General features: G+C 48.1%; 1 protein-coding gene across 8 annotated transcripts in view; it reads left to right on the plus strand.

Moving 5' to 3' along the window:
• MSI2 (musashi RNA binding protein 2) overlaps window positions 1-26,064 on the plus strand; it is a 393,325-nt gene that overhangs the window by 246,237 nt on the left and 121,024 nt on the right. For all 8 annotated transcript variants that reach the window (XM_059908127.1, XM_059908124.1, XM_059908125.1 and 5 more), the window contains exon 7: window positions 6,515-6,563. In XM_059908127.1, coding sequence (XP_059764110.1) covers window positions 6,515-6,563 — 49 coding nt within the window. The remainder of the gene's footprint in view (window positions 1-6,514; window positions 6,564-26,064) is intronic.

Below are 26,064 nucleotides of genomic sequence, written 5' to 3' on the forward strand. Positions count from 1 at the left end.
GGTTCTGTGGTCCGTTTCAGCATTCTAGGCAGAATCTCTACGGATGGATCGTAGGTGACCATCCCATACAGTTCCTTCCCTCCATTCACAGATGAGAAACTAAGGACCAAGAAAGGAGGTGACTTCCCCTCAGTGAGCTCCTCATGGAGCTGGGATTGGAACCTGGATCCTGCCCATGCTTTGTGCCACGCTGTCTGCCATGCTCAGCTGTGTCCCAGCACCTCCTTAGTTATTACCAGCAACTCTTTTCCCTTTTACCATTTCCTGGGAACAAGTTTTCTGCCATCTCCAAATCAGCTTCACCTACTTGCTATGTACTTGGGGAGCCAAAACCTCTGGCAGAAACGGCAGTGGTCAGAGGGCACACTCTAGGGTCCCAAACTTTGGCCAACCAACCTGACAAGGAGAATTTCTGACCTCTCTTTCGAGCAGATTCTTTGCTCTGTGACTTGAAAGTTTTCCTCTTCAGCTAGTACGTGAGCTGAGATGGCTAAAGTCTCACCTCTGGATATGGTCAACATCTTCTGCCTACTTCTACGATCACCCAGCAAGAATGTCTGGCTCACAGTAAATCTTTAGACTCATTATAAAGAGGGTTCGCTCATTCATTAAATGAATTAGGATTAGAGAGGCATCACCCACTGACTTGAGTGCTAACGATTGCAGATTTTCCTGGTGCTCATTTAGGGCGGAACATGTTGCCAATTTCTCTTGGCACTTCCAGGATCTCGGTCTCCAACCTCGCTGCTGAGGTGAGATTTAGAGACGGTCCCTTCACATCCTAATACCTGTATTCCACTCGGAAGGTGGAATCGATAGTTTAATACTCAGCTGACATTCCGCCTTTTACCTCCTTCCACCCATTTTCTTGCCTTTCTTCACTGTCTAGTATTATTTGAGACTGTGTATCTGCTTATAGACTAAAAGCTTTTTTTTTTTTTTTTTTTTGAGAGCAGGGACCATGTATGAGTCACCTGTTTCCACAAGAATGCCATGTAACAAACAACCACAAAACCTCAGTGGCAGACGATAGCTGTTTATTTCACGAGTCTGCAGTCTAAAGTCCACTGGGAGCGGTTCTGCTGATCTTGGCTGGGTTCACTTGCATGTTTTGGGGTTGACCAGCTGTTCGCCCATCTAGGCTGGCCTCAGGTGGGGCAACTGAGGGGACTTGGCACTGCTCTGCGTGTTTCTCATCCTCCGGCAGGCCAGCCTGGCCATGCCCTTCTCATGGTGACGGCAGAGGTGCAAGGGAGAACAAGCCGAAACACACAGACCCTCATGAGGCTGGGCCCAAAACAGGCACACCATTCTCTCCACCTTTTTTATTGACCATAACAAGTCAAGTCCAGATACAAAGGTGGGGAGATAGACTGCCTTTTTTGAGAGGAACTGCAAAATTACAGGGTAAAGGGTATGGGGTCATTAATGCAATCCATATACTATGGACCTATATAATTTGCCTCTTATTTGGAACTTAGGCTGATACTTTGCAAATAGTGCATACTTAATAAATACATGTCACATAAAAGTAAAGTTAATTGATTAGATTTTCTAATCACAACTGAGCTGACTGAATGATGTAGCCATTAGCTGGAGTTTGTTGGAAGGGATGTTTCTGTCATCCTAGTAGAATCTGAATTTTCCCCACATTGGGTGCAGGGACAGCTTGGTTGCCACTAAGAAGTCCCTCTTCTTGTCATCTTTTCTGTCATGGGTTCTGCTGTTGTCATTTTCAGGATCTTGGAGTATAAATGGCTGAGAGTCAGGGAACAAAGCGGGGGAGAACTGTTATCACCCTGACGTGTCTCCGTTGCCTCTGGAAGGGAAATTTGGTTCATGTATTGAGCACTGAATGTATGTAAAGAGGGAGAAGCAGCTCTGTCCAGTGTCTTTAACGTTTGTTCTTGTTTCTGCCCCCTTAGAGCAGCACATGGAAAGTAGGGTCCATAGGCCAGCAGCTGCATCAGCATCGCCCAGGAGCTTGTTAGAAATGCAGGCGCTGCTTCCTGAATCAGACACCCTGGGGCTGAGGCCCAGGGGATCTGTGTTTTAACAAGTGCTCCAAGTGATTCTGACAGGGAGGAGGCTTGAGACCCCCTGCCTAACCCCCGTGGGCCGTGCAAACTAACAGTGTGGCTCCCACTACTGACTCTCAGACGCGGGGCGTGCATGGGGCACCTCTGAGGAGATCACGATGTAGTCTGAGCCTTGCAATAGTCAGGATTACAGGTTCAGGACCTCCTGGTGTTGGACACCAACGGCGGCATCTCCAACCAGCTCAAAGTCACTTGCCCTGCTTTGCAAGGGTACACCACTGAGAATGCCAGGGCTGCGTTTTATACCTGCCTTTACACCTAACTTTTATACCTAACTTTATTAGAAGGCAGATCTCAAGGATGGAACAAGCTCCTTCTCCCCAGACAGACCGGGCAGGTGCCAAGACGTGGGACAAAGTGTGCTCAGGTTCAGACACCTCCTCCCCTTCTTGCCCCCTCGCTCTGGGGACCCCCCAGGACCACTAGGCCTGTGGGCCCCCACTTCTGGTACAAAGAAATCTGTATGGCTGGTGAGGGCACTGTCAACACAAAATAAATACCAGCGCTGATCATGAAGAGGAGGGTGGTAGCCTTTGAAGCAGCATTTCACCAGGGTTAGTGGTGTTTTCTCCCCGAAGTCAGAGAAACGCCTGTGTCCAGCCCCCTAACTCTTTTGTGTTCTTTTTAGCTCCGTGAACGAGGCCTGGCCTGCAGGCTGCACTCGGCACAGCCAACTAATCTACGTGTGTGTGTGTGTGTGTGTGTGTGTGTGTGTGTGTGAGACGGACAGAGTTATCAGTTTGCTCTCTCCGGGGCTGAATACCAGCTACCTTGCCCGTATCCCTCACAGCCCTGTGATGGAGGCTCACACAAGCCTCTTCTGTTTGATTCACATAGAACCGTGAGAAACAGCCCCGTATGTGAGGCCGTGTTTTTCATTCTATTCAGTCTTTGTATATTCGGATTCTTCCAGTCTCAGCTCTTGCTGTTCTGCCAGATTTCCATCGCATTGATGGCTTCTCTGAATTAATAAGTGTTTTGCAATCACTGAAAAGTTTTCTTCCCCCAAGCACCAGGACTTATCCATATTGATTTTTTGTCCCCTTTCTCTTTCCTCTCTAGCTACTTCTTAGACGTTCTATTTTGTAAAGTGTTAATAGAATTTTTCTTGCGCTCCGACGCTGTATCTATTCAGGAGGTCTTTGTGAGGCCCATTGTACACTGGACCATAGAGGAAAGAGCTCTATTCTTTACGACAATGGTTGCCCCAAAAAACATACACAAAGCCCCCTCCTCACTCATCAGGGTGGAGCGAATATTAGGAGGGCAGCATCAGAAAACATCCAAAAGTAGGAAGGAGAAGAGGGACCCAATTACGCACTGTGGAAAGGAGGGGCGTTGAAAATACTTGTTTTTAATTCAAAATATTTATTTCCTAAGGGGATCTGAGTTTCAGTACCCAAACATGGCCAACACAGAAGGGGGGCTGTTTTTCTTACCGTTAGGCACTTTCAGCTCAAAATAAGGACTTGGCAAACATCTTAGAAAATATGGCAGTGGGTGTGAAACGGATGTCATGTTTACCTGCACGATACCCAGCAGGCTTCACCCACCACCCACCCGCACCCCAGGCAGTGGAATCCTCTTCGAGGCCCCGGGTCGGAGTCTGCGATGCCATATGCTCGAATGTGACGGCTCTGTGTAGAAACAAACCAGTTGATCTTCTGGTGGTTTCGCTTGAGGGGTGCACGGGAGGCAGCTGGCTATGGTGTGTTTGGCCTCAGCAGGTGCCTTGGGGACTCATCAATCCTGCCTGGCCGGGGAGGGGTCTGGTGAGGGCACCCCCTCTCCAAACTAGCATCCCCTACTCCCCTAGGCCTGGTTCCTGGGAGAGAGAGGACAGCTCCTTGCTGGAGGAACAGTCACCGTGCAAGGCCATTTCCCTCCCAGTAACTGACTACAGAAATGGGGACCAGAAGGGGAAGGCCCCAGGAGCCTGTTTGCTCAGGCTCGGTTGCTTAGCAACACAAGGGGCCCTGACTCCAGAAGGGATTTTTAAGCTAGACCAGTCCCTTGGAGGTTTGTGTCTGGCTTGCCTACCCCTTCTTCCATTCTTACCTTAACTTTGCTTTTCCCCCTATTATATTTGATAGCATCTAGAAAAATAGATTTGATTTGTCTGGAGGCACCATTTTAAACCTGGTTTTATTGCTTTGCCCAGTGTCTTCCCTTCCATTGGAGACTGTCATCTGGGAGGAGTGAAGAATGAATAGCCGATGGTTCTTTTTCTCAGCTGGCTTAGCTCAGGCCCCCAAGCTCATTTCTGAGCCTTTGAGCTCCAGTGAACAGTGCTTGGTCCTTCGCACCACACACACACACACGCACACGCACACACACACACGCGCGCACACACACACACGCGCACACACACACACACACACGCTGAAATTGCTCCAAGCACGGAGCCCTCTGGCTAACAGTTCTGTCCACCCACAACCATGTGGTTGGATTGTATTTTTACTGCCAACTTTGGGCACAAAGTGAATGAGGAGACCAGGCTACTCGCCTGGCCAAACCAGGTACAGTCTGCAAGTGAATGGCTGATTGGTTTAGGACAGCACCTGCACTAAAGATGTGTCTTTTGTGGAGCAAATAAAGGATTGGGTCATAAGTAAAAGGAGCGGAATTCAAAGCCAAATCTGGTTTCATAAGTGTGAGTTTCTCGAGGTCTGTGTGGGACTTGAGTGTGGATCCTGACTGTCCAGAAATGACTAAAAGGGTTGCAGTGTGCTTGGGAGGACAGAGGAAGGGACTAGGAAGAGAGACAGAGGATGCCGTTAGTATTTTCCTCTCTTTGATGTTTTTGGAAAGGTCCTAGCATCAAGTATTTGTCTGCTGGGGCTGCCATAACAAAGTACCACAGACTGGGTGGCTTAAACAACAGAAATTTATTTTCTCACAATTCTGAAGGCTAGAAGTCCGGGAGCAGGGCATCGGCAGGTGGTTTCTTCTGAGGCCTCTCTTCTTGGCTTGCAGACGACCACCTTTTCTCTGCATCTTCACATGGTCTTCCCTCTGTACCTGTGTCCAGATTTCCTCTTCTTATAAGGACACCAGCCGTACCAAATCAGTGCCCACCCTAATGACCTCATTTTAACTTAATTACCTCTTTAAACCCTATCTCCAAATGAAGTCACATTCTGAGATGCTGGGCATTTAGGATTTCAATATATGAATTCGAGGGGTGGGGGATGGACACAGTTCAGCCCACAACAATCAAGATGTTGAAGTTTCATTGTTTATAACTGGAAACAATTGAAATATCTATCAGAAGGATAATTAAGTAAGCTATAGCTTCTCCCTCCATGAAATATTATGTGGCAGTCAAGCTAGTATTCATAATACCTCACACTCCTTAGGATGACTACTATTTTTTTAAAAAAAGGCAGAAAATAACAAGTACTGGCAAGGATGTGGAGAAATTGGAACCTTTATGCACTGTCAGTGGGAATGTAAAATGGTACAGGCTCTGTGGAAAACAGTATGGCAGTTCCTCAAAAAATTAAAAGCAGAATTACCATATGATCTAGCAATTTCACTTCTGAGTATATACCCAAAAGAATTGAAAGCAGGGACTCAAAATATTTGTACACCAATGTTCATAGCAGCATTATTCAGAACAGCTAAAACCCAAGTGTCCACTGATGGACAAATGGATAAGCAAATGTGGTCTATACATAGATGGAAGATGGATGAACCTTCAAGACATTATGCTAAGTGAAATAAGCCAGTCACAAAAAAGCAAATACTATGTAATTCTACTTATATGAAGTGAAATACTTAGAGTGGTCACAGAGACACAAAGAGACAGAAAGTAGACAGGTGGCTGCCACAGGCTGAGGGGATGAAGGGAGTGGGAGTTATTGTTTAAAGCGGGTAGAATTTCAGTTCTACAAGATGAAAAAAGTTCTGGAGATGAATGGTGGTGATGCTAGTGCAACGTTATGAATGTATTTAATACCACTGACCTGTACACTTAAAGATGGTTATGATGGCAACTTTTATGTTATGGGTATTTTTACCACAGTGGAAAAAGGATGGGGAAAAAAAGATAGTATTCATAATGTAGTCATCTGGAAATTGTTTGCAATATTGTAATGTTATCTTAAAAAAAAGAACAAGGGGAAAATTCCATATACAATATGATTTAAACTATATTAAAATCGGCATATATATATTTTTTAAAGCAAAAACTAAAAGGAAGTACACCAGATGTTAACTGTGGTTATGCTAGGTTGGAAAGACACACAGTGATTTATTTTCTCTTTCAATATTTGTATTTTCAAATAGGTTTTAACAAGCAACATGACTTCTGTAATGGAAACTGCCACCACCCCCCCCCCCACCAATATATAATGTTTTGTGTATTTTGTTAAAATTCCTAAAGCAGACTCTATTTTGTATTTGTTTTGCAGGTGGAGGATGCAATGCTAATGTTTGATAAGACGACCAACAGGCACAGAGGTAAGAACCCCAGTGTGAGGAGGTTGCCCCTTCATCCTCTCCGGGCTCCATCTCTTCTCACCCCCCGTCCTGCAGACAAAAGATGCAGTGACTGTTCCAAAATCAGGCAGGTGGAGGTGACATGTGTTGTGGATCTCTATTAATAGAGGGCCACGATCGTGTGGAGAGTTGATACTGGACAGTTAAAACACCATTTCCTTTTGGCTTGGGAACTGTCATTTAATTATGCAGCCACGCCCAACACGCGTTCTGATACACTTGTCCAATCCTTGCTTTCTTAGTCCTTGCTAAACCACAGCACTAAGTGATCCAGGTGGAAATTATTCACAGCAATTACTCAATTGAGTTCTCAATTTGCATTGAAGGAGGTGGTTGAGAAGCACACTGTCAATCCAAAGAGCCAAAAAAAAAAAAAGCCTCATCCTAGGTTTACTCGATGTTTGATGTATACAGTGAGTACAGACCTGGAAATGCCCTTTTGTGCCTCTTGGATGTTTGGAGGACGTCTGCACTTCCTTGTATTTTTCTCCTGTACTTACTGTCCTGTCCATGTTTTGGAAAATGGGTTTCATCTTGGGGTCTGAGAACCCCTGAAATGACACGCAGGATGTTTTATGTTTCTCTTGGGAGAGGCTTTCTAGCTTTGAACAGATTCTCAAAAGGGTCGCTGACCTCTGCCACCTCACCCCCCCCTCCAAAAAAAAAAAAAAAAAAAACCACACATTGAAATTATTGCTTTAACCAGAAAATTGGATGACTCTAGAAAATCCTCCCCAGAGGAAGCAGGGTCATAAGTTATGGTTTAGCGTTCCGTTCTCCGGAAGCTCCTGGTTTCTGGGGTTCCTATTCACGGGGCATTAATGAGCAGAGCTTCTGAAGCGGGGTGGCAGGAAGCAGTGTTCTAGAGAGAAGGAGCCAGCGAGCAGTGTTTCCTTGCCACTTGGATGGCATTTAGATGTTTCTTGTGTTGTTTACATTCTTGCTGTCCCCTGTGATTAGAAGCAGTTACCCAGTGCTGACTGCACGTCTCCCTGTTCTGAGCAGGCAGGCTGAGTGAAAGGGAGGAAGGAGTGGGTGGGAAGCGATGCTTCCGAGGGTGGGAGAAGGAGGGGCTGTCCTGAGTGTGCCTGGGGAATCGAGCATCTCACGCATCCACCTACAGCATCCCTAAAAGGAAGAATAGAAACTGGGCAGAAGACTGGGGCGTCAGGGGTGTATATGTTGGGGAAGGGATGGGGAGGGGGTAGAGGATGAGGAGTAGGGGGAGGCAAGGAGAGAAAAGAAGAGCTTACAGGTGTGGAATGATTGCCTTTGTCTTCTGCAACGCTCTGGAGTGAGAGGAAGGTGGTGCCCGTGATGGGCAACTCTTGATGACCCTTGATCATCGTCTGCATTGCGTCGATCTTTATGGTTTTCCCAGCACTGCTTCCACGTGCATCTTCTAACGATCTTCACAGCAGCCCCTGGAGGGAAAATCACTTAAGTTCTTTATGCCTCAGTTTATTCATCTGCAAAGTGGAGATGACATTGGTACCTCCTTATAGGATTGTTTGGAGAGCGTAGTGCCAAGCACATCAACTGTGCATAAATGTTAGGTATTATTATTATTACCATCACCTCTATTTTGTGGATGAGATAACCACAGCTCAGAGGAGGTGCCTTACATCCAGGCTCAGAGAAGAGACTCACACCTCGGACAGCTGATTTCAAAATCTGCTCTTTGTTGTATCCACGTGGGGCAGGTTTGTTGAGAAGGGTGTTTTCGTCCTTTTATTTTCAGGATGGGCGAGGTCCATCTGAACGTGGCACTGGTGTTCAGTGTTAGAATTCATAATCCTGGAAGATTCCTGAGCGGCTTCTAGGCAGTATTGTTATCCTTCTTTTTTGAATATCAGTGAATAAAGGTATTTTTGATCTCCTGCTCTGTGTCAGGCCCTGTGTTGGAGGAGATGACAGATCATCTCACTGAACCCTCTCAACTGAGCAAGGAAAGAGGTTCGTCATCTGAGGGACCTGAGAGGGCGGGTCACCCTCCGTGTCAGGTCACTCAGCTGGTAACCGACAGAGATGGATTCACACTCAGGATAGCAGGCCCAGACACACTGCAGAGGAGGTGCCAGGGAAAGTTCTCCCCTATTTCTAACGCAGATGCCTCCTGCTGTGGTTGAAGCCTCTTCCCCTTCTCCAAGGGCGCTGGGCACAGTGATGGGGTGGGGGGGTCCCTCTGTGGCTGGGTGAGGGAAGTGTTCCCTGTTGTGAGCCTAAGGGAGGTCATCTGTGGCCCAGCACTCGGAGTAGCTTCAGGAACGTGGTCGCTCACTCCCCCAAGTCAGGACTCCTGGTGGCGATGGCAGGATGGAGGGCGGGCAGAGCCCCTGGTGCGTGCACGGCGCTGCCCCCTCCCCCAGCCAAGGCAGGGCCTGCCCCGCCTCCTTCTGCCCTGCCCGCCTTTAAGATTCCTGTGGTCAGTGCAGGACCCCTTACATAATTCATGGAGTCACAACAAGATGAAAGGCAGGGCCTCTTATTCAAAAACTATTAAGAATTTCAAGATGACAGCAGAGCATTCAACCAAGAGCGGAGCCCTTCTGAGCACGGGGTGTATGTGACAGCTCAGGCCGCCCATCCAGGAAGCCGGCCTGAATGGATGCAGCCTGTGGCCGGCCTGATGCTGGTGGGGCGGGGAAGAGAAGGCAGGAGGGACCGTGTGCCCAGAGGTTTCAACAGGAAGGACCTGACACCTGCTGCCCGTTTGCTCCTGTACAGAAATCTGCCCTGCTGTTCCTCCTGTGTCGGGGGGGGGCGGGGCGGGCTTTGGCCCATACATGCTTTCCAGCCCCTCCAGACAGCTGAGGAGGAGTTTCTCTCTGGACGGGGTGCTGAAGCTGGGGTAATACTTCAGCGATCCAGAGCATTAGGGGGGGAAAGAATTTTTTCTAAAGAAAGAACGTATCGCAAGAGAAGCACAAATCATAGATGTGGAGCCAGCGGGCCTCACAGCCCTGGCCTGATGGAATGTGCACTTGGAATCAGGAGATAAGCACAGGAAAATAAAATCCTCGTGCAGCCACCTTGCCCCAACCTTTCCTTCACCTCCTCGGCTTCCTGTTTTCCATTATCTTATCAAGAGGAAAGTGCTGCCGGAGCAGACGTCGAGGACACCTCTCTGGCTGGCACTGCCGCCAGCTTTCTGCTTAAAAGAGGCCCAGACCATTAACCCCTCCGTGTCGTCAGGGCACTTGCTTAGTGCTTTCCGCCAACTTCTAACCCAGCCCCGTTGGGCAGCCTGGGCGGTGACTTGTCCTCTGCCCCAGGCATTTTGAAAAGCACCTGTGTGCCCCTGAGCCGTGACCACTGCTGTCAGGGAGAACTCTGTGGCACGGGGCCTGGCCTTCTGGGAGTCAGGCCACTTGCCATTAGGAACCAGGGGTCAGGGCAGCGTTTCCACTTCCGGCCCCACAGCGGCCACCTCCTGCCCTGTCCGCCGCTGGTCCCGTAGGCACGAGGGTGGCCCTCAGTTGCATCTGCACGGCAGTTTGCTCCTCCTGTTCGCAGAAGCGCAAGCCTGTGTTTCTTCCCACTTTACATCTGCACTCGGACCTCGGTAGCAGCGTGGGAAAGAGTCCAGGGGAGAGTCCAGCAGACCGTGAGCCCTCCAGGGAGGTGCATCCTCTATCCTGGAAGCAGGAAGGTCGTTCAGCATCCGACTCTCACAGAGGCGTCAAGTCTTCCCACCTTCGTCCTTAGAGGGACCGCCTTCCAGCTTCTGCTGCCCCTTTGTGTTTAGCCAGGGGCACTTTTCCTAACCTCTCTGAACCCCTCAGGCTCTGCCTCTGGAAAATACATGAACTGGGACCGATGAGCTCCAGGACCTAAAGTATGCTTCTGGCTTTTAGCTTTTTAACTGGAAGTATGTTCCAGATTGTTTCCTTTTTCTAACTAGGGGAGGGGGAGTGGTTGTCTCCGGTAGGGGTCCCTGAGACGGGGCTGGGTCTGCAGGAGGTTCGTTGGGGCTGCTCTTCCCGGGGACTGGGCAGGGGGAGATGACGACCTGCGGTGCCCTGGGGAGTTTGAAGAGAGGGTGGTCCTTCAGCTGCCCCGGTTATCCCTGTATGTTGATCAGTCATAGGAGGCAGCCCACCTGGGAAGCAGGTGTCATCTTGGGCTTGTACCGAGGAAGTCCTGGAGGGGACCAACAGCTGGGGCCGTCATCCAGCAGCGCTCCCAGCGGCTGGGGAGGATGACCTTCATTCCTGAAGGGGGGTCTGACCGCCCCCATCAGAGTGCACACCATAGTGGTACAGGGTTCTGTGTTAAGACTCCCGGTGGAAACAGCCACTTTCTGAGCGCCCCTAAACCAGGTGCTTAGCACGTACTGTGGAATCTTTATGAACTGAGCTGCCCAGAGTTGCACACTAGTCCGAGCAGAGCTTAGACGTAAACCCACCGTGTCCAACCCTGAGCCCGTGTTCTTAGCCACTGTGCAAGCACGGGGCTAGGCAGTGGTTTGAAGCAGGAGAATCGGTGATCTTAAGGACTTGAGCACCTCCTTATTATTAGTCCTTCTCCACACCTATCCTCTTGCTGGACTACGGTGTACCTCCATTTTTCAGATGGAGAAACTAAGGCATGTGGAGTTTTGGAAAGCTGCACAGCAGGTTCCTACAGCCATCTGGGGAGCGGAGCTACCGGTAGAAGCTAGGGCCTTCCTTGGCCCCGCCCATCGCTTCATTTCGTGGCCTTCTCTGAGATCCTTTGTGCCCAAGGAGAGAGAGAATGATGGCTTTCCGGTCTTTTCAGAGTCATTGCATTTGCTCTCTAAATGTTCTTAGAGGTGGGCTGACAAATATTGGACTGATCATCAAAGGATTTAATCATTGGGGAAAAGTTTGTTGCTTTATCCTTGCAAAACTCAGATAAGATCTTGAATTCACCATTAGGTATTGATCCCAGAGTGGGGCTGGAGGTGGGCAGGGAGGGAAGAAGCAACAAGGTGCTATCCTTTCTGATTTGCTCTTTGGCGGGCGGTTGGGGGGAAGCTGGCTGAGAGCCAGGGGGCGGGAGGGAGGGTGACACAGTTCAGCACTCTCTCTCCACTCTCCCTGCATCGGCCCTGTTTGAGACAGTGGACGGCGGGGATGCTGGTTGCTGAAATACATCTCTCACTCACCTCCTCGTGGGGGTAGGGAGCCCCCCAAGAGCTTATTCCAGGGGAGCCTCAGATGTGCTGCCTCCCTCTGACCTCAGGGCCTGCACAGCCAGGTCCCTCCAAGTCTGGCGCGTCAGGGGAGAGCTGGGTGGCTGGGGGCCCAGTGGAAAATGAGCTGGCTGTCTTTGAAGCTTATCAGGTGGCCTGGTGAGGGTCAGCTGGAGAAGGAGGGGTTTCTGGCGAGTACAGAGGAGAGACCTGGGGACAGGCCTTCTCACTCCCAGTGGCTTCCATTACCCAGCAGGCCTGTTTGCTCCGGAACATTGCCAGAGGCGAAGGAACAGGATACAGAGAGAAAAATAAAGATCAGTGTGATGATGACTCCTCTCCCGACTGCTAGCAGTTGCTTATTAAGTGCAGTGCTAATGGCTTTGGAGAGGAACAACAGCTCCGAGGCAGTCTCCTGTTCTGTGAAGCTCAGAGAGCACCATCCCCAGCAGGTTCCCTGGACAAAGAAAGTCCTCTCCCAGGGCGGCTGTGCCCGTCGGGAGCTACCAGGCTGGAAGGGCGCCGTGGTGGGCCCTGTGGCTGGAGGGAGCAGCCTTCTGCAGTCTCACCTCAAGGCAGCAAGACTGAGCTTGGCTTCTCCCAAGAAGCTCGTACAGCATCTCTATCCCCAAAAGCAGTTAGCCAAAGTTTAAGGTCTTCGTAATTTGCGTAATTAGTTTATTTATTTAAACGGTGCCTGTGCGATGTAGCTGAAGCTGTGATAGAAGACAATGCTTTTCTTTTTCTTTTAATAAATTTACTTATTTTATTTATTTATTTTTGGCTGCGTTGGGTCTTCATTGCTGCGCGCAGGCTTTCTCTAGTTGCGGCGAGCGGGGGCTACTCTTTGTTGCGGTGTGCGGGCTTCTCACTGTGGTGGCTTCTCGTGTTGAGGAGCACAGGCTCTAGGCGCGCGGGCTTCAGTAGTTGTGGCTCGTGGGCTCTAGAGCGTAGGCTCAGTAGTTGTGGCGCACAGGCTTAGTTGCTCAGCGGCATGTGGGATCTTCCCGGACCAGGGCACGAACCCGTATCCCCTGCATTGGCAGGCAGATTCTTAGTGACTGTGCCACCAGGGAAATCCCGATAATGCTTTCCTAAGGAGAAAAAAACAGCCCTTAATGTCCTGACTGCCTGCCAGACACTCACTTTTGAAATTGACCTCTGAAGTCCAGACTGACTCTTTCTTGTATACTAAAGATGATTAAAAATCACACTGTAATCGTTTGTTTATTGATGCCCATTTCCCAAGGGGGGAGGGGGAAATGTAAAAAGAGTTTCACAAGGCGTAAGTTAAAAATAAAAAAGCATTGCTTCATTTGTAGGTGTGGGGTGTCAAAGATAATGTATGTGTGTTTTTCCTAATGAGATTCTAACATTTTGACTGTATTTACCTGGAAGAGAGGGTTGGGACTCTACAACCCATAAATGTGACTTTTTGTAGGATGGAGGAAGGAGTGTGTTTGACAAAGACGGTAAGTCCCTCTGGGTGGGAAAGGGTTGTTGGATGGGGTGGAAAGCACGATAAGGGTTTGGAGAATCACAGCTGGTGAGGACACTTGTGCCGATGTGATACAATGGCATCCTGCACAGCACCGGCGCCCAAGGTCAGGGTCTGGAGCAGGATTTGCTGCAGGGTCTACCCTGCTGGAGTCATGCCCTTTGCGTTTCCCCCACCTCACAGATCTGCTCTCTCGTCCGCTGATGCTGTTAGGTACCCATCACTCTCTAACCCAAGTCTGAGATGTGTTAAGGGGTTTATTGGCAACCTGTAAGCCAGTAGCTGATTATGATTGATATTGATCCCAATTCTGCACCTGAATTGGAAGCCAGTCAACAGGAAAGCTGCTGGTCTGTCGCAGGCCACTAACACCAACCAAGCGTCTTGGTCGGATAGAGCTTTCAGCCTAGGCTGTAGTGTGATGTGGTCACCAGGCATGTCTGTGGGCTCTGTTCATGCAAGTAGAGAGTTAGATCAGGTTAGGTGATAATCCTCTTCTCTTCCCAGAGTGGACCAGTGTCAGTGTGGGACACCTGTTTTAGAAAGGTGTTGAGGGACTTCCCTGGTGGTCCAGTGGTTAAGACTCCACGCTTCCACTGCAGGGGGTGAGGGTTCGATCCCTGGTTGGGGAACTAAGATCCCGCATGCCACGCAGTGGCCAAAAAAAGAAAAAGGTATTGATAAATGTGGAGTCTATAAGGGAGAATGTTAGAATGGGGTAGAAACTCAATACAATTGAATCTCCCCCATCCCACCTGGATAGAAGAGACTGGTTGGGGTGCTGGCAGTGATGTGTAATTTGCTGCCTTTGGGTTCTTGGAGAGGTTCTGTTAGAAAACAATTACGTGCAGACTTGAAATTGGGCACACTTCAGTTAGAACGAGGAAGAACTGCCAAGTCCCACAGCGGTGCAAATGGACAGCCACATGCCTCTCTACTAGATTCTGTGCTCCCGGCGGGCTCGTTCTAAAGCTGGGCTGTATAAGGTGGTCCCCACCAGGAGGGTGCATCTAGGGCTTTGCCCAGAGGCTATGCAGACTGGCCCCCCGCCTCTGGCCCCCAGCACAGTCCCCTCAAGGCCTGACCTGTCACCGGGCCCATCTCAGGACCTCCTCCAGAGGAAGGGCGGCCACAGAGGGCAAAGGACGGGAGCGGGGTAAAGAGCTGCAGCCCCTACCCTGAGCCGTCTCTCAGAGACCAGCCCCCGGAGCTGTCTGCACATTTTATTTTCTCGTTAAATAAACACCATTAGCCTTCCTGAGAAATTGGTGCAAACATGACCTCGCAAATAACCAATTAGAAGGGCAGGGTTGAAGGGGACTGTGAATTTGCAAACATGTAGAGGAGGCCATTAAAGACGCCTGTAGCTACCCCAGCCCTGGCAACATCGATCTGAGACCTTAATTTTATTTCTGACAGGAAAGCAAGGAGCACACTTTAATTTTTTTCTTCCCTGAGCTAACTGTATTCCGGAAGCGCCCATTCCGGCGCTGTCTCTTGAGATATTCATCAACATGGGAGCTCAGTTTCTGTTCACCTTCTTTCCCTGTGGATGGGGACGCACACGGAGCCCGCAGCGCCCTGGCAACAGGGGAGGCCAGGGTGGGGGGCGGTCATGGCCCCCTGGATGCCCCTTGGTGTCCCAGCTGGAGGATAAATCTGAAACTCCTTTCCTTCGGAATAAAAGCCCTGGCACCAAAAGGGTGGTGAGCTAGTAGATCTTCCTTCCTCCCTCCTGGCTGTGGCCCACGGAAGCAGAAAGGGAGTGGGCCCGGGGTCAGCCACTTCATTGACCCAGAAATGGTTTTTTGTGAAGAGAGACAATGAGGCTTTTGTTCGGCCCTGTTCCCGTAGAGGCCCAGCTCCCAGCTCCGACTCTCACATGGTTTCAGATCTCTGAAGAGAGAGGAGCCTTCAGCTTGGCCACTTGGTTAAAAGCGTCCCCTTTCGTAGCATCACGGCGCTGCTAGGGCTTGAGCCGGGGGACCAGAAGCCGGGGCGCCTGCTTCCTGCTGGGACTCCAGGAGCCCCCGGGATTGTTCAGCTCTGGACTTGAGCTTCTGTTTGGGCCCTGGGCTCGGAGGACATTCCCTGGCCCATCTGTGTCTCTGTCACAGGACACACGGGAAGGAGCCTGAGTTTAGTGCTGCCCATACTTGGCTTCAGTGCCAGCTTCCCTGGGCGTGATCTCAGGTGGTCCCCGAAGGGCTCTGAGCCCCATTTCGCTCTCTGGAGACAGCACATCTGCTCTGCATGAGTTAGTGAGCCACTTGCGAAGTGCCCACAGAGAGTGGTCAGTGCCAGTAGTCTTAGTTCTTTCCTTTCCCCCTTTTAAAGAACTGCCGATTTAACTTCTTTAGGCAAGTTACAATGTTTATTTGAATTTTTTAAGACCTAGTCTTTAAAAAAAGTTTTCCCCTCCCCTTCACACATGAAACATATGTTTGCCTGTGCATGGAATATTTCTGAAAGGATAGTCACAAAACTGGTAACAAAGAGTGAGAATGGCCAAGTGGCTAAGAGCACGTGCTCTGGAGTCAGACAGCTGGTGTTTGCATCTAAGGTTTGTGACTTCATAACTGTGTGACCTTGGGCAAGTTACCTACACTCTCTGTGACTCAAGATTCCTCATCTAAAAAACAGGAATGATGACATCGGGTTAGCCTGAGGCTTATATCAGTTAATAAGTATAAAGGACTTGGAATAATCTCTAGCTATAGAAAGCACTCGAATATGTTTTATGCACAAATATATATACTCATCGATTCAAGTATACATAAATAAAAAACAGCATTTGCTTCTGGGGAAGAGGATTAAGTGACCAGTGGTCCAAAGATACAGGAAAACTTTTCACTTTATACTCATTTACCTTTCGAATTTTTGTACCCTATGCATTTATTACCTAGTCAAACAAATACTTTTTTTAGTGTAAGCTTTTACAATTCATCCCAATTTGAATTGTAAATTTAGTGATAGAACAGCATGAGAGAATTTTCAAAAGGAAAAAGTTCATCCCATCTCAGTATGCTAACACAATAACTGTTGTCACTTCTACCTTGTTCCTGACACTGGCGTAAATATTTTTAAACTTGGTTGTCTTTATGGGGTTAGTAGAGCATGTGGCATCTCAGACTTTGCTGAATGAGGGATGGGTCCCGCCTCATCTGAGTTTTCTGTCCTGCCAGAGAGAGGGGCCCTCGGAGCTCCAAACAAGACTTGATTATATGCAGCCGAGAATCCTTTGCCTCTGAGTCACCTCTGTCTTTTTCTTTCCATAAACAGAGAGTCGGATGGATAGATGAGGATTTTCTTAGTAGTTTCTGCTCTTTCCAGACAACGTGCTATTAATAGAATAGCCAGACCGGCCCCAGTCTGAAAAGAAGCCCCGTTTGCTTGAGTTTATCCCAGACCAGAGGTGAGAGAGGTCAGAACAGAGAAACCCTTCGTTCCAGGAGTCCAAGGTCTTTTTAATTAAAGAAAAAAAAAGTTGAAAGCATTTTCCTCACCCAAGTTATGATTACTAAACATGTGGGGACCTTATACAACATGGCACATACAGAATCCTCCTCTGTGCGCCTGTTGCTTATAGCTTAAGAGTCAAGGCAGGTACCCAGTTAGTGAAGCTCGTGAGGTGTCTGGTGGCAAAGAGGTGAGAGCCTAGGTCTCCAGTCACGCTGCTGGGTTCAAATTCCAGCGCCACCACTCACTAGCTGTGTGACCTTGGGGCAAGTTATTAAACTTCTCTCGACCTCAGTTTTCTCATCTGTTTAATGGGGATTGTTATTAATTTATGAACTTGTGAGGTTTAAGAGAGAGAATTTATGTGAAGCATCTGATGTTTATACTATCTGTAAATATTAACTTTATTACTATCATAATAAAGTTAGGTTACTGTTATGTTACTACTAATAATACTGTTACTATCACTCCTTGAGGAATGAAGGCTAAAGCTTGCTGACTGGAGAAAATATTCGCACTCTAGGGAGCTGTTGGCAGATGCTGTTAGGTTTTCCTTCATCTTATGGGTTGAATTGAATCCCCCTCAAAAGGTATGTGGAAGTCCTAACCCCTTTGTATCTCAGCATGTGACCTTAGGCAGAAATAGGGTCTTTGCAAATGTAATCAAGTTAAGATGAGGTCAAACGGGAGTAAGTTGGTTCAATACGATGGGTGTCCTTCTAAGAAGAGGGAGGACATGTGAAGGGAGACACGGAGAAGGTCACGTGACCATGGAGGTGGAGATTGGAGTGTGGAGCCGTGAGCCAAGGATCGGTGAAGCTAAGAGAAAGGTATGGGACAGATTTTCTCCTAGAACCTTCAAGAGAACGTGGCCCTGCCGACACCTTGATTTTGGACTTCCAGCTTCCAGAGCTGTGAGAGAACAAACTGCTGTTGTTTTAAGCCCCCCAGTTGGTGGTGCTTTGTTCAGCAGCCCTAGGAAGCGCACACAGAGGACAAAGCAGTGCTTCCTGTCGGGCGAGTTCCCTGCTCACCGGTGGCCTGCAGCCCCCGTGGGCGAACACAGCCGTTTCTCCCTGCAGGTTCCTGTTCACGTCACAGCTGCTGCCTCCGCAAAATTATGTGCAAGAGAAATTAGAGAAAAGACCTTCTACTTAAGAGAACACGGCCCGCAGATCCTGACGTAGTTTCCGGCTTGCCCAAGTCTAATTTGGCCAAAGACCGTGAAATTGACCTTAGGGTGTTAGAGATGACTTTTTGGTAGAGAAAGACACTTGAAGAACTCTGAGGTTTAATGTTGAATTTGTAACCTTCGGAGCGCAGTTATTTCTTTCTAAGCCAAGGATTTACCAATACACCTAGGAGGTGTCGGAACCCCCAACTCCAAGAATGCAAACCATACCCAGCAGACTGGTATTTCCAGCTGGTTCATTCAACTTGGCTATTTAGGGGGAAAAAAAGAGGGAGAGAGAAAGAGAAGGAAATCAGGAGAACGCATATGTATGACAACACAAACCTTACCATCCTTACATACCTGCCCCGACTTCCACCCTGGAAAAAATAAGAAAGAAAACAGCAAGACAACACTGAACTTCAAACCCTGCCAAACAGACTTCTTGATTTCTTTATGTTGTCCCAGCAACCCTTCCAGGCAGGAACAATTGCCAAATTCAATCCTAGAGTGAGTTTCTGAGCTAAATTAATGCAGTTGAGGGTCAAAGTGGTAACACCTACAAGGTCTCCGGGCGGAGGACGCTGGTAGGCACAGCAGTAATTAATAGTTTCAGCCCCGGATGTGCTTCTCTTAATCCCTGGGTTTGGTTGGCAAACCTGGCAGTGCGCAAAAATAACTGCCATGGTTTTACTGTGATCAAAGTTGTGTGCCTTTGAGCACTCCCTACAAATTTGAAATTTCTTCCTCAACTTGCCACCCCATCTTGATATCAGGAGATAATTGAAAGGGCTTCCTTCTCTCTGAATGTTTCCAGCGCTGGTGCCTGTGTTCCAGCACCCCAGGCGGAGCCGGCGCCTCTGCACCAGATCTGCGAAGCACGCAGTGCCGACATCCGATTTATTATCTCGGAGGCTGGGCTGGTTCATGGATGATTCATGACTCTGCTTTCCACTGCTGCTGGAGGTGACATCATCCATCCCGGGCCCAGAATAGATACAGAGGCAACAGTGGCCCCTGTTCTGTCTCCCACCAGCCCCGGGCTCCCTGCCGTATCACACCCAGCAGCTGTGTGTTCGCTGAGTAGAATGGTGGTGGGTGGACCCAGAGAGCCCGTCGGAAGTATCTCCTTAGTCGGAGGCTAAAAATGTGTTTCGACGCTGCTGTAGCTGCACAGTAAAGCGGAGGAGGGTACTTGCCCAAAGTTCACCTCTTCCCCTTCTGTTCTTTTAGTTGGCATTTAGATTTTACTCGTAACCCTAAGAGCTCCGTAACTGCTGTGGCCAGCTTTGGTTTTCTCACTTGGAGACAGGGTTGGTTGGGAAGGTCTGGGGGACATAGGCCATCCCACAGCCCAGCATTAGACGCCCGTATGATGAATGATTGCTGTCACGTCGGAGGTCTGGACTGCATCAGCAGTTTTCAGCCTTGGGTGCACATTAGAATCGCCGGGGAGTTTTAAAAACATACTAATGTCTGGGGCCCACCCCAGATCAATTAAGTGAGACTCAGGGTCGGAGCCCTGGCTGAGTGTTCACGTTTCCCCCAGCTGAAGCTCATGTGCCAACAGGGCTGGGAACCCCCGGGTCACGTGATCTCCCAGGACCCTTCCAGCTTTAAAACCTTTTAAAAAGCTGTGCTTCGGACCAAGCCTTTGACCCCACCCTTTTCTGGGCAGTGGGGTGGCCTGTGCCCTGGTGTGTAAGCCCGGGAAGGGTGGTGGCCTCCGGTGATGGATGTGGGGAGTGGGAGGTATGAATAACTACCATCCCATTGTGCTGGGTGTGAATCTAGCTACCCCCTCCCGAAACACTTTGCTGGCTTCCCATCACCGATAGGATGAGGCCTAAAGCACTGACGCTGCACTGCAGAGTCTTTGATTTCCGGCCCTTCTTCCGTCTCCAGCTTCACCCCAGACATGCTCCCTGCAGCCCCGCTGACCTGGGCCCTTCCTTCACAGGGCCGCCCACACAGGCTGTTCCTTGGGCTGCCAGGAACAGTGTGTCTCTCACTCCTGGCCAGCTCCTCAGCTTTCAGGCCTGGGCTTAAGTGTCCTTTCCCCAGGGGACATCTTCTCGAGCCCCAGACAAGGTTAGCTCCAGCCATGACTGTGCTCCTCGTAATTCCTTTTTGGCATCTCTCGGTTCTTAACGATTGTGTTATCTGCTTGATTATTTGGTTCTTCTCTGTGTCTTCTTCCCCCTTATAGTTCCCGAGCTTGGCAAACAGTATTAACATATGACCAGAGGGCGGCTGGCGGACAGGCAGGCCCTTCTCACCTTGGTCTCATTTGGCTGAAGATGGAGAGTAAGCAGTTTGCTCTGCTTTGCTGTGTGCTTCCCCCCGACTCCCCGCCGCAGCCGAGACCTGCTCTAGCAAAAGGGGTGTGTGTGTGTGTGTGTGTGTGTAGAAGCCTTGTCAGGAGGATGGTGTTTTCTGGAGAGGGCTTTGGAGAACTGAAGAGATGGTTCTCAACACTTCTGTTTTTCCAGCACCTTAGGAAGGAACAGTTATCCAGCACACTGATGGGAGTTCTTTCTTTCTTAAGAGGGAAAAACAAATGCCCTTGGTATTGTTTTTTTCTAAAGTTGATATTTATTAAAATAATATTTTCTACAAAATATTCTGCAAATAATTATATTTTAAAATTCTCATTAAAGTGAAAAGTTCTTGATCGTAACCCAAGGACTGAAGTATTTTCCAATGACTGAAGTATATTCCTCGTTTTTTTAAATAGATCTTTATTGGAGTATAATTGCTTCACAATAAATACTGTGTTAGTTTCTGTTGTACACCAAAGTGTACAAGAAAGTTTTGTTTTTCAAAGAATTTTTTGATTTCCTGTAAGTCAGTGAATTTACTGCTGTAAACTAGAGTCAAAATGGATTGTTCACTTTAAAATATTAATTTTTTTAATAGATCTTTATTGGAGTATAATTGCTTCACAATACTGTGTGTGTTTCTGTTGCACAACAAAGCGAATCAGCCATATGCATACCCATGTGCCCATATCCCCTCCCTCTTGAGCCTCCCTCCCGTCCTCCCTATCCCACCCCTCTAGGTCATCACAAAGCACCGAGCTGATCTCCCTGTGCTGTGCTGCTGCTTCCCACTAGCTAACTATTTTACATTTGGTAGTGTATATATGTCAATGCTACTGTCACTTCACCCCAGCTTCCCCCTCCTACCCCGTGTCCTCAAGTCCATTCTCTATGTCTACCTCTTTATTCCTGCCCTGCAACTAGGTTCATCAGTACCTTTTTTTTTTTTTTTAGATTCCATATATATGTGTTAGAATATGGTATTTGTTTTTCTCTTTCTGACTTACTTCACTCTGTATGACAGACTCTAGGTCCATCCACCTCACTACAAATAACTCAATTTCGTTTCTTTTTATGGCTGAGTAATATTCCATTGTATATATGTGCCAGATCTTCTTTATCCATTCATCTGTAGATGGACATTTAGGTTGGTTCATTGGTGGTGTTGTAGTCGCCCTTTACAGCTGATCTGGAAGAAAGGCTGAAAATACTGGTTCAGTTTTTTTAAAAAAAGGATCAGTCCTGTACTCCTAACCCATGATGCCTGGTGCCGCCTCGTGGGCTGGTGAGAAGGCTCACTCCAACCTGGGGTCTGTACCAGGATTTAAAATGCTCATGCGAAAGGTGTGTACTTACAGATGGATTCCTAAATTTCCTCCTCACTTCCAAAATCACTAGGCTTGGCATCTTAAGTCTTCTTTTAATTAAGTTGATTCATTTGCCCTGGAAAGATTTCCTGATTCAGCTAGTATATTTATGTAGAAACTACTCTGGAAACACCTGGCAATTTTTCTGAGTGACAATAAGGAAACATAGTCTGAAAATTATGATTTAATTTGTTCCTTCCCCCATGATGTCTTACCTTTTTAAAAAATTTGGTAAGATTTACAAAAGAGGCTTTGTATTTTGCCCATGGTACTAACCCTGTTTTACAGCAGAAATACGTATCAACAATACCTAATAATTTCCCTTTCTGTATTTTTAGAACTCTAGCTTCTAATGGACAATGGAATCATTCCTTGGCAAATGCGAAATCATCTAATTGCATGTTTTTATTTATTGTGAATTTTCAGGTAGGCTCCAGAAGAGATTGGTGAGCATATAAAAAAAGAGCAAACAGTAATATAAAGACTATTTTCTGGAGTTACCACCCTTGGGTTGCATCACAGCTGTGTGTGGGGGGCAGGGAGAGGGAGCAGTGGTGCACATTTGAATTGGACGTGGCCCTTGGTTGGTTTTTAAAAAAAGACTGGAATCAAAGATGTTATAAAGGATCAAAATAGAAAAGTAGGTACCTGTCTCTATTTTTACTTTATTTTAGGTTTGTGGTTCCTTTATTATGGGACTGTAGTTAAAATCCCCTGGTAAAATAGACTGGTGCCCTGGCCTGGTCAATTAGCAGTATTAACTTTATAAGCAGCTGCCACAAAGTGGTTTGAATCCTAAGTGGCACCTCCTGAGTCCATCCCTTTATTTTTCCTTTTGTTAAAAAATAAGATTCTTTAGCAAGATGTAGGGAGTGAAGCACTGCAGGTAGCCTAGCAAATCTTGCTGCTGCCAGGGTGTTAGCAGCTGGGGTGGGAAGAGGGAGAGCAGCTGTGGCTGGGTTATTAGTCATTCCATGAAGAAATTGATTTGATAAATAATAAAGCAGTGATATTAGCAACACATGCTTGCGGGTCAGATGACTCCGATGAAAGCCCCCAGTTAAGTGTGTGTAATGGTTTGACAATATATATGCCTTCTAAAAACATCCTGTTTTAAAATGGAAATTGGACTGTTCATGCAATTCTTAGCAAATATGCCAAGATCATTACCAGAGGGAGCTTGGAAATCTGAAGGATGATCTTTCTATTCAATTTGGCCTCTACCCTCCCCCTTTCAGACCATGCTTAAACTTACTTTGTTTCCCCGTCCTTGTCTTTTCATTTTGTTAACTGTTTTGATTTGTAAAATGCTATGCCTCACAGTACACTCCTTTATGATGATTTACTGTGCTGTTCTTATCTTTCACCTTAAATCCTTGATAAGAGCATTTAAAAAATGAAATTGCTACCTGACACTATTATAAAATCTTGGCTGGCAGCCAGGGGAGAAACAAGAGCTGGGGGGAGAAAAAGGAGACGAAGTTTAGAGAAAGGAAAGATTTTTAAAGGAAACGTATAGTGCTTTTTTTCCTTGAATTCTGGAAGATTTTTAAATTTGACTGGAACATTAATACAACCCTGTTGATGCCTCTCACCATTGCATGTGAACAATGGGTGGGAGGTGGGTGAAGACAACAGTGAGGGTTTTGTTGGGCCAAGGGTCATCTGCAGTGAAGGCGAAACTCATGCATGTCTTTTGCTGTGGGTTGAAACTGGATGGATGGGTGGATGGATGGCTGGCTGGCTGGATGGACGGATGGATGGCATTTAAGCACCTCCATATTTATATCCTGGAACACATGTCCTTCCTAACTCCGGACATGCCCTCTCCTGTGCCCTCTGCTACTCTGCTTAAGACAAGTCGAAGCAGAATCTCCTCTAGATGCAAAGCTGTGGTAGCTGACTTGCCTTGGGTAAGATTGTACACTGCGATGAAAACTTTTTTGTGTTTGGCTGCGTTGTGTGTCTGGAGATCTCCATTTAGCCACAAAAGCCATCGGTGATTGGGGGCGGGGGGCAGCAGTAAATAGAGCTCTCTGAACTAGCAAGTTGTTAATTCTAATATTAGTGATTTAATGGACTCTTTAATTCCTGTGACGTGGAGAAGACAATCATTCTCTCCCCATAATGGAGCTTGTTAACCCCTCTCTTTACTGACCGGTGCTTTTATGGAGATGGTGACGATTAGAGAACTTATGTTAGAATAACAGGTTTCCCAAGTGCCTGGCAGAGAGGGGGGTATGTAATGATGATGATCTTTTGTAGGAGTCCCAGTGCCCACTGGCTTATCCGGCATGGGCGTTATTCTATCTGAGTCTTCTGGAGTGTCATGTGTGCAGACCTGCTGGTCACTGTCCTAGATTATTGGAGTGGGGAAGATGTAGCAGCAGAAGGGATACATATCACCCCATCGGGGCTCTGGCAGTCCAGCTGCGGCTGCCGTATGCTGAGGCCACAGCCAGTGGGAGGCCTCTGGGTATAGCTGGCGATACTGGAGCCATTATGCCCAATTGATCACAAGCCTCATGAAAACATAATCTGCCACCAAAATGACTGCTTTTGGAAACTGTCTTGTCTCTTTTGAGTTGAGACTGGAGACAACCAGACAAGGTTCGGTGGTGATGAATAAAGAAACATTACTTTCTGAAGACAATCTTCTGTTACCAGTCACTTTTCAACAGACATTCAATCAAAATGCTAATAGCGGCGGCAACCAGGGAACGAGGTTATTGTAATACTAATTGATTGGTTGGAGGGTGGGTTTTGATAAGTGCAGGTGAAGATTTTGGAAATACGATTCTCTTTAATTACAGCGACACTAATAAAAATGAACAAATGATTTAATGATTTCCTGGTAATGGCTTGAAGATTTTGAGTTTAAAATGAGATATGGTAGAAAAGCATCAGAAAAACAGAGCCCTGGTGGGTGGCCTTGCCTTTATCAAACCCAGGCATAGACAGTCAAAGCCAGAGTGCCGCCCTTGGAAGGCTGTATGGAATCTGCAGAGGCAAGAGTGATGCTTACCAAGGATGGTGAGCCAGTGGGAAGATTCCAGCTTGAAGTATTGGTATTTCCAGGGCTGGGGGCTGTGCTGCATTGATCCAGCCGCAAGATCCCTGTGGGTTTTCCCAGGTTGGCCGGGGCCGAGTAACCCGCCCTGTACCAGCAGAGGCATATCCTGTGCTCGAGGCTCTTGGGTTTCATGCTCTAGTCCTGTGACCACTTTGTGCTGGGTACCTTCTGTGCTCCAGGAGCTATTCTAGTTCTAGCAATACTGCAGGGAACAAGGCAGGCCAAATCCCAGCCCTCCTGAGCTCCCCTTTTTTGGGGAGAAGGGACATCGATCGTGTAATTTCAGGGACTGTCAAGTGCTCTGAAAAAGATAAACAGGATACTGTTAGTGAGGGGGCCTAGGGCGTCTTTAGGTAGGTGGGTGGCAGTGGCCTCCCTGAGGAGTAGGCATTTTAATTGGGAGGCAGAGAACTGCGAGAAAGGCATTCCAAGGAGAAGGCAACAGCGAAGGCAGAGGCCCTGACGTGGGAACAAATGCGGCCTGTTTGAAGGACAGGTAGAAGGCCAGTAACCGAGAGGGAGAGTGGTCGGGTGAGAGGTAGGCAGGGCTGGAGCGCGAAGGGTTTGTGAGCTGGGCAAGGCGTATGGGAGCCATCGGAAGGAGGTAAGAAGGGCAGAGGCATATGATCTACCTTCTGGGAAGATCCACTGGCTCCTGAATTGAGAAAGGGTGGCAGGGCTGCACTTTTGGAAGCAGGAAGGCCAGTTGGAGTTCACTGCAGAAGTGGGGTGAGAACGGATGGCGTCTTGGGCTAGGGCTGAGGCAGGGGAGGGTGGAGAAGAGCGGTGGGATTCGGGATATGTTTTTGGAGACGAGACACAAGATGTTCTGATAGGTTGGGGGTTATGAGGTTATGGGGGTGGGGGAGAGAAACTAGGGCTGTGGCTGTAGGTTCTTGGGTTGAGCAGCTGAGGGAATGGTGGTGCCCTTCAATAATACGGGGTCTCCTTGGGTGGAAGGAACACATTTCAGGAAGAAAATCAATAGTTCTGTTTGAAATTCCCATTAGAATCCATTTGGTGATTTGAATAGATGGATATACCAAAAGTGCACCAAAGAATAGGTCTCTGGAGAATTAAAATAATCCATCCAATCATTTTTGCATAAACCTCACTAAGGAAGGGATCGGTTCAGGGGAACCCTGAGTAGATGACGTCAGGGCAGTAGAAGATGGAGTGATTGGTCCCTCGACACTCCAGTTTTCCACCTGTGCTTCTCTGTTGGTGATTCATCCAGGGAGTCTCAGGAAAGATGCTGCATTTAAGAATCAAGCATCATTGCATCTGCTGCAGCAGGGACTAGAGAGCCCGTGGACACTCTTTGGTACGCCCGTATTGTTCTCAGGAGTGTGTGCCGGGGACCTGGGTTCACTGTGACTGTCATTGGAAGACAGACCCTGGGGCCCTGAGCCCTG

Source organism: Balaenoptera ricei, chromosome 20, assembly GCF_028023285.1.
Source record: "Balaenoptera ricei isolate mBalRic1 chromosome 20, mBalRic1.hap2, whole genome shotgun sequence".
Taxonomy (NCBI): domain Eukaryota; kingdom Metazoa; phylum Chordata; class Mammalia; order Artiodactyla; family Balaenopteridae; genus Balaenoptera; species Balaenoptera ricei.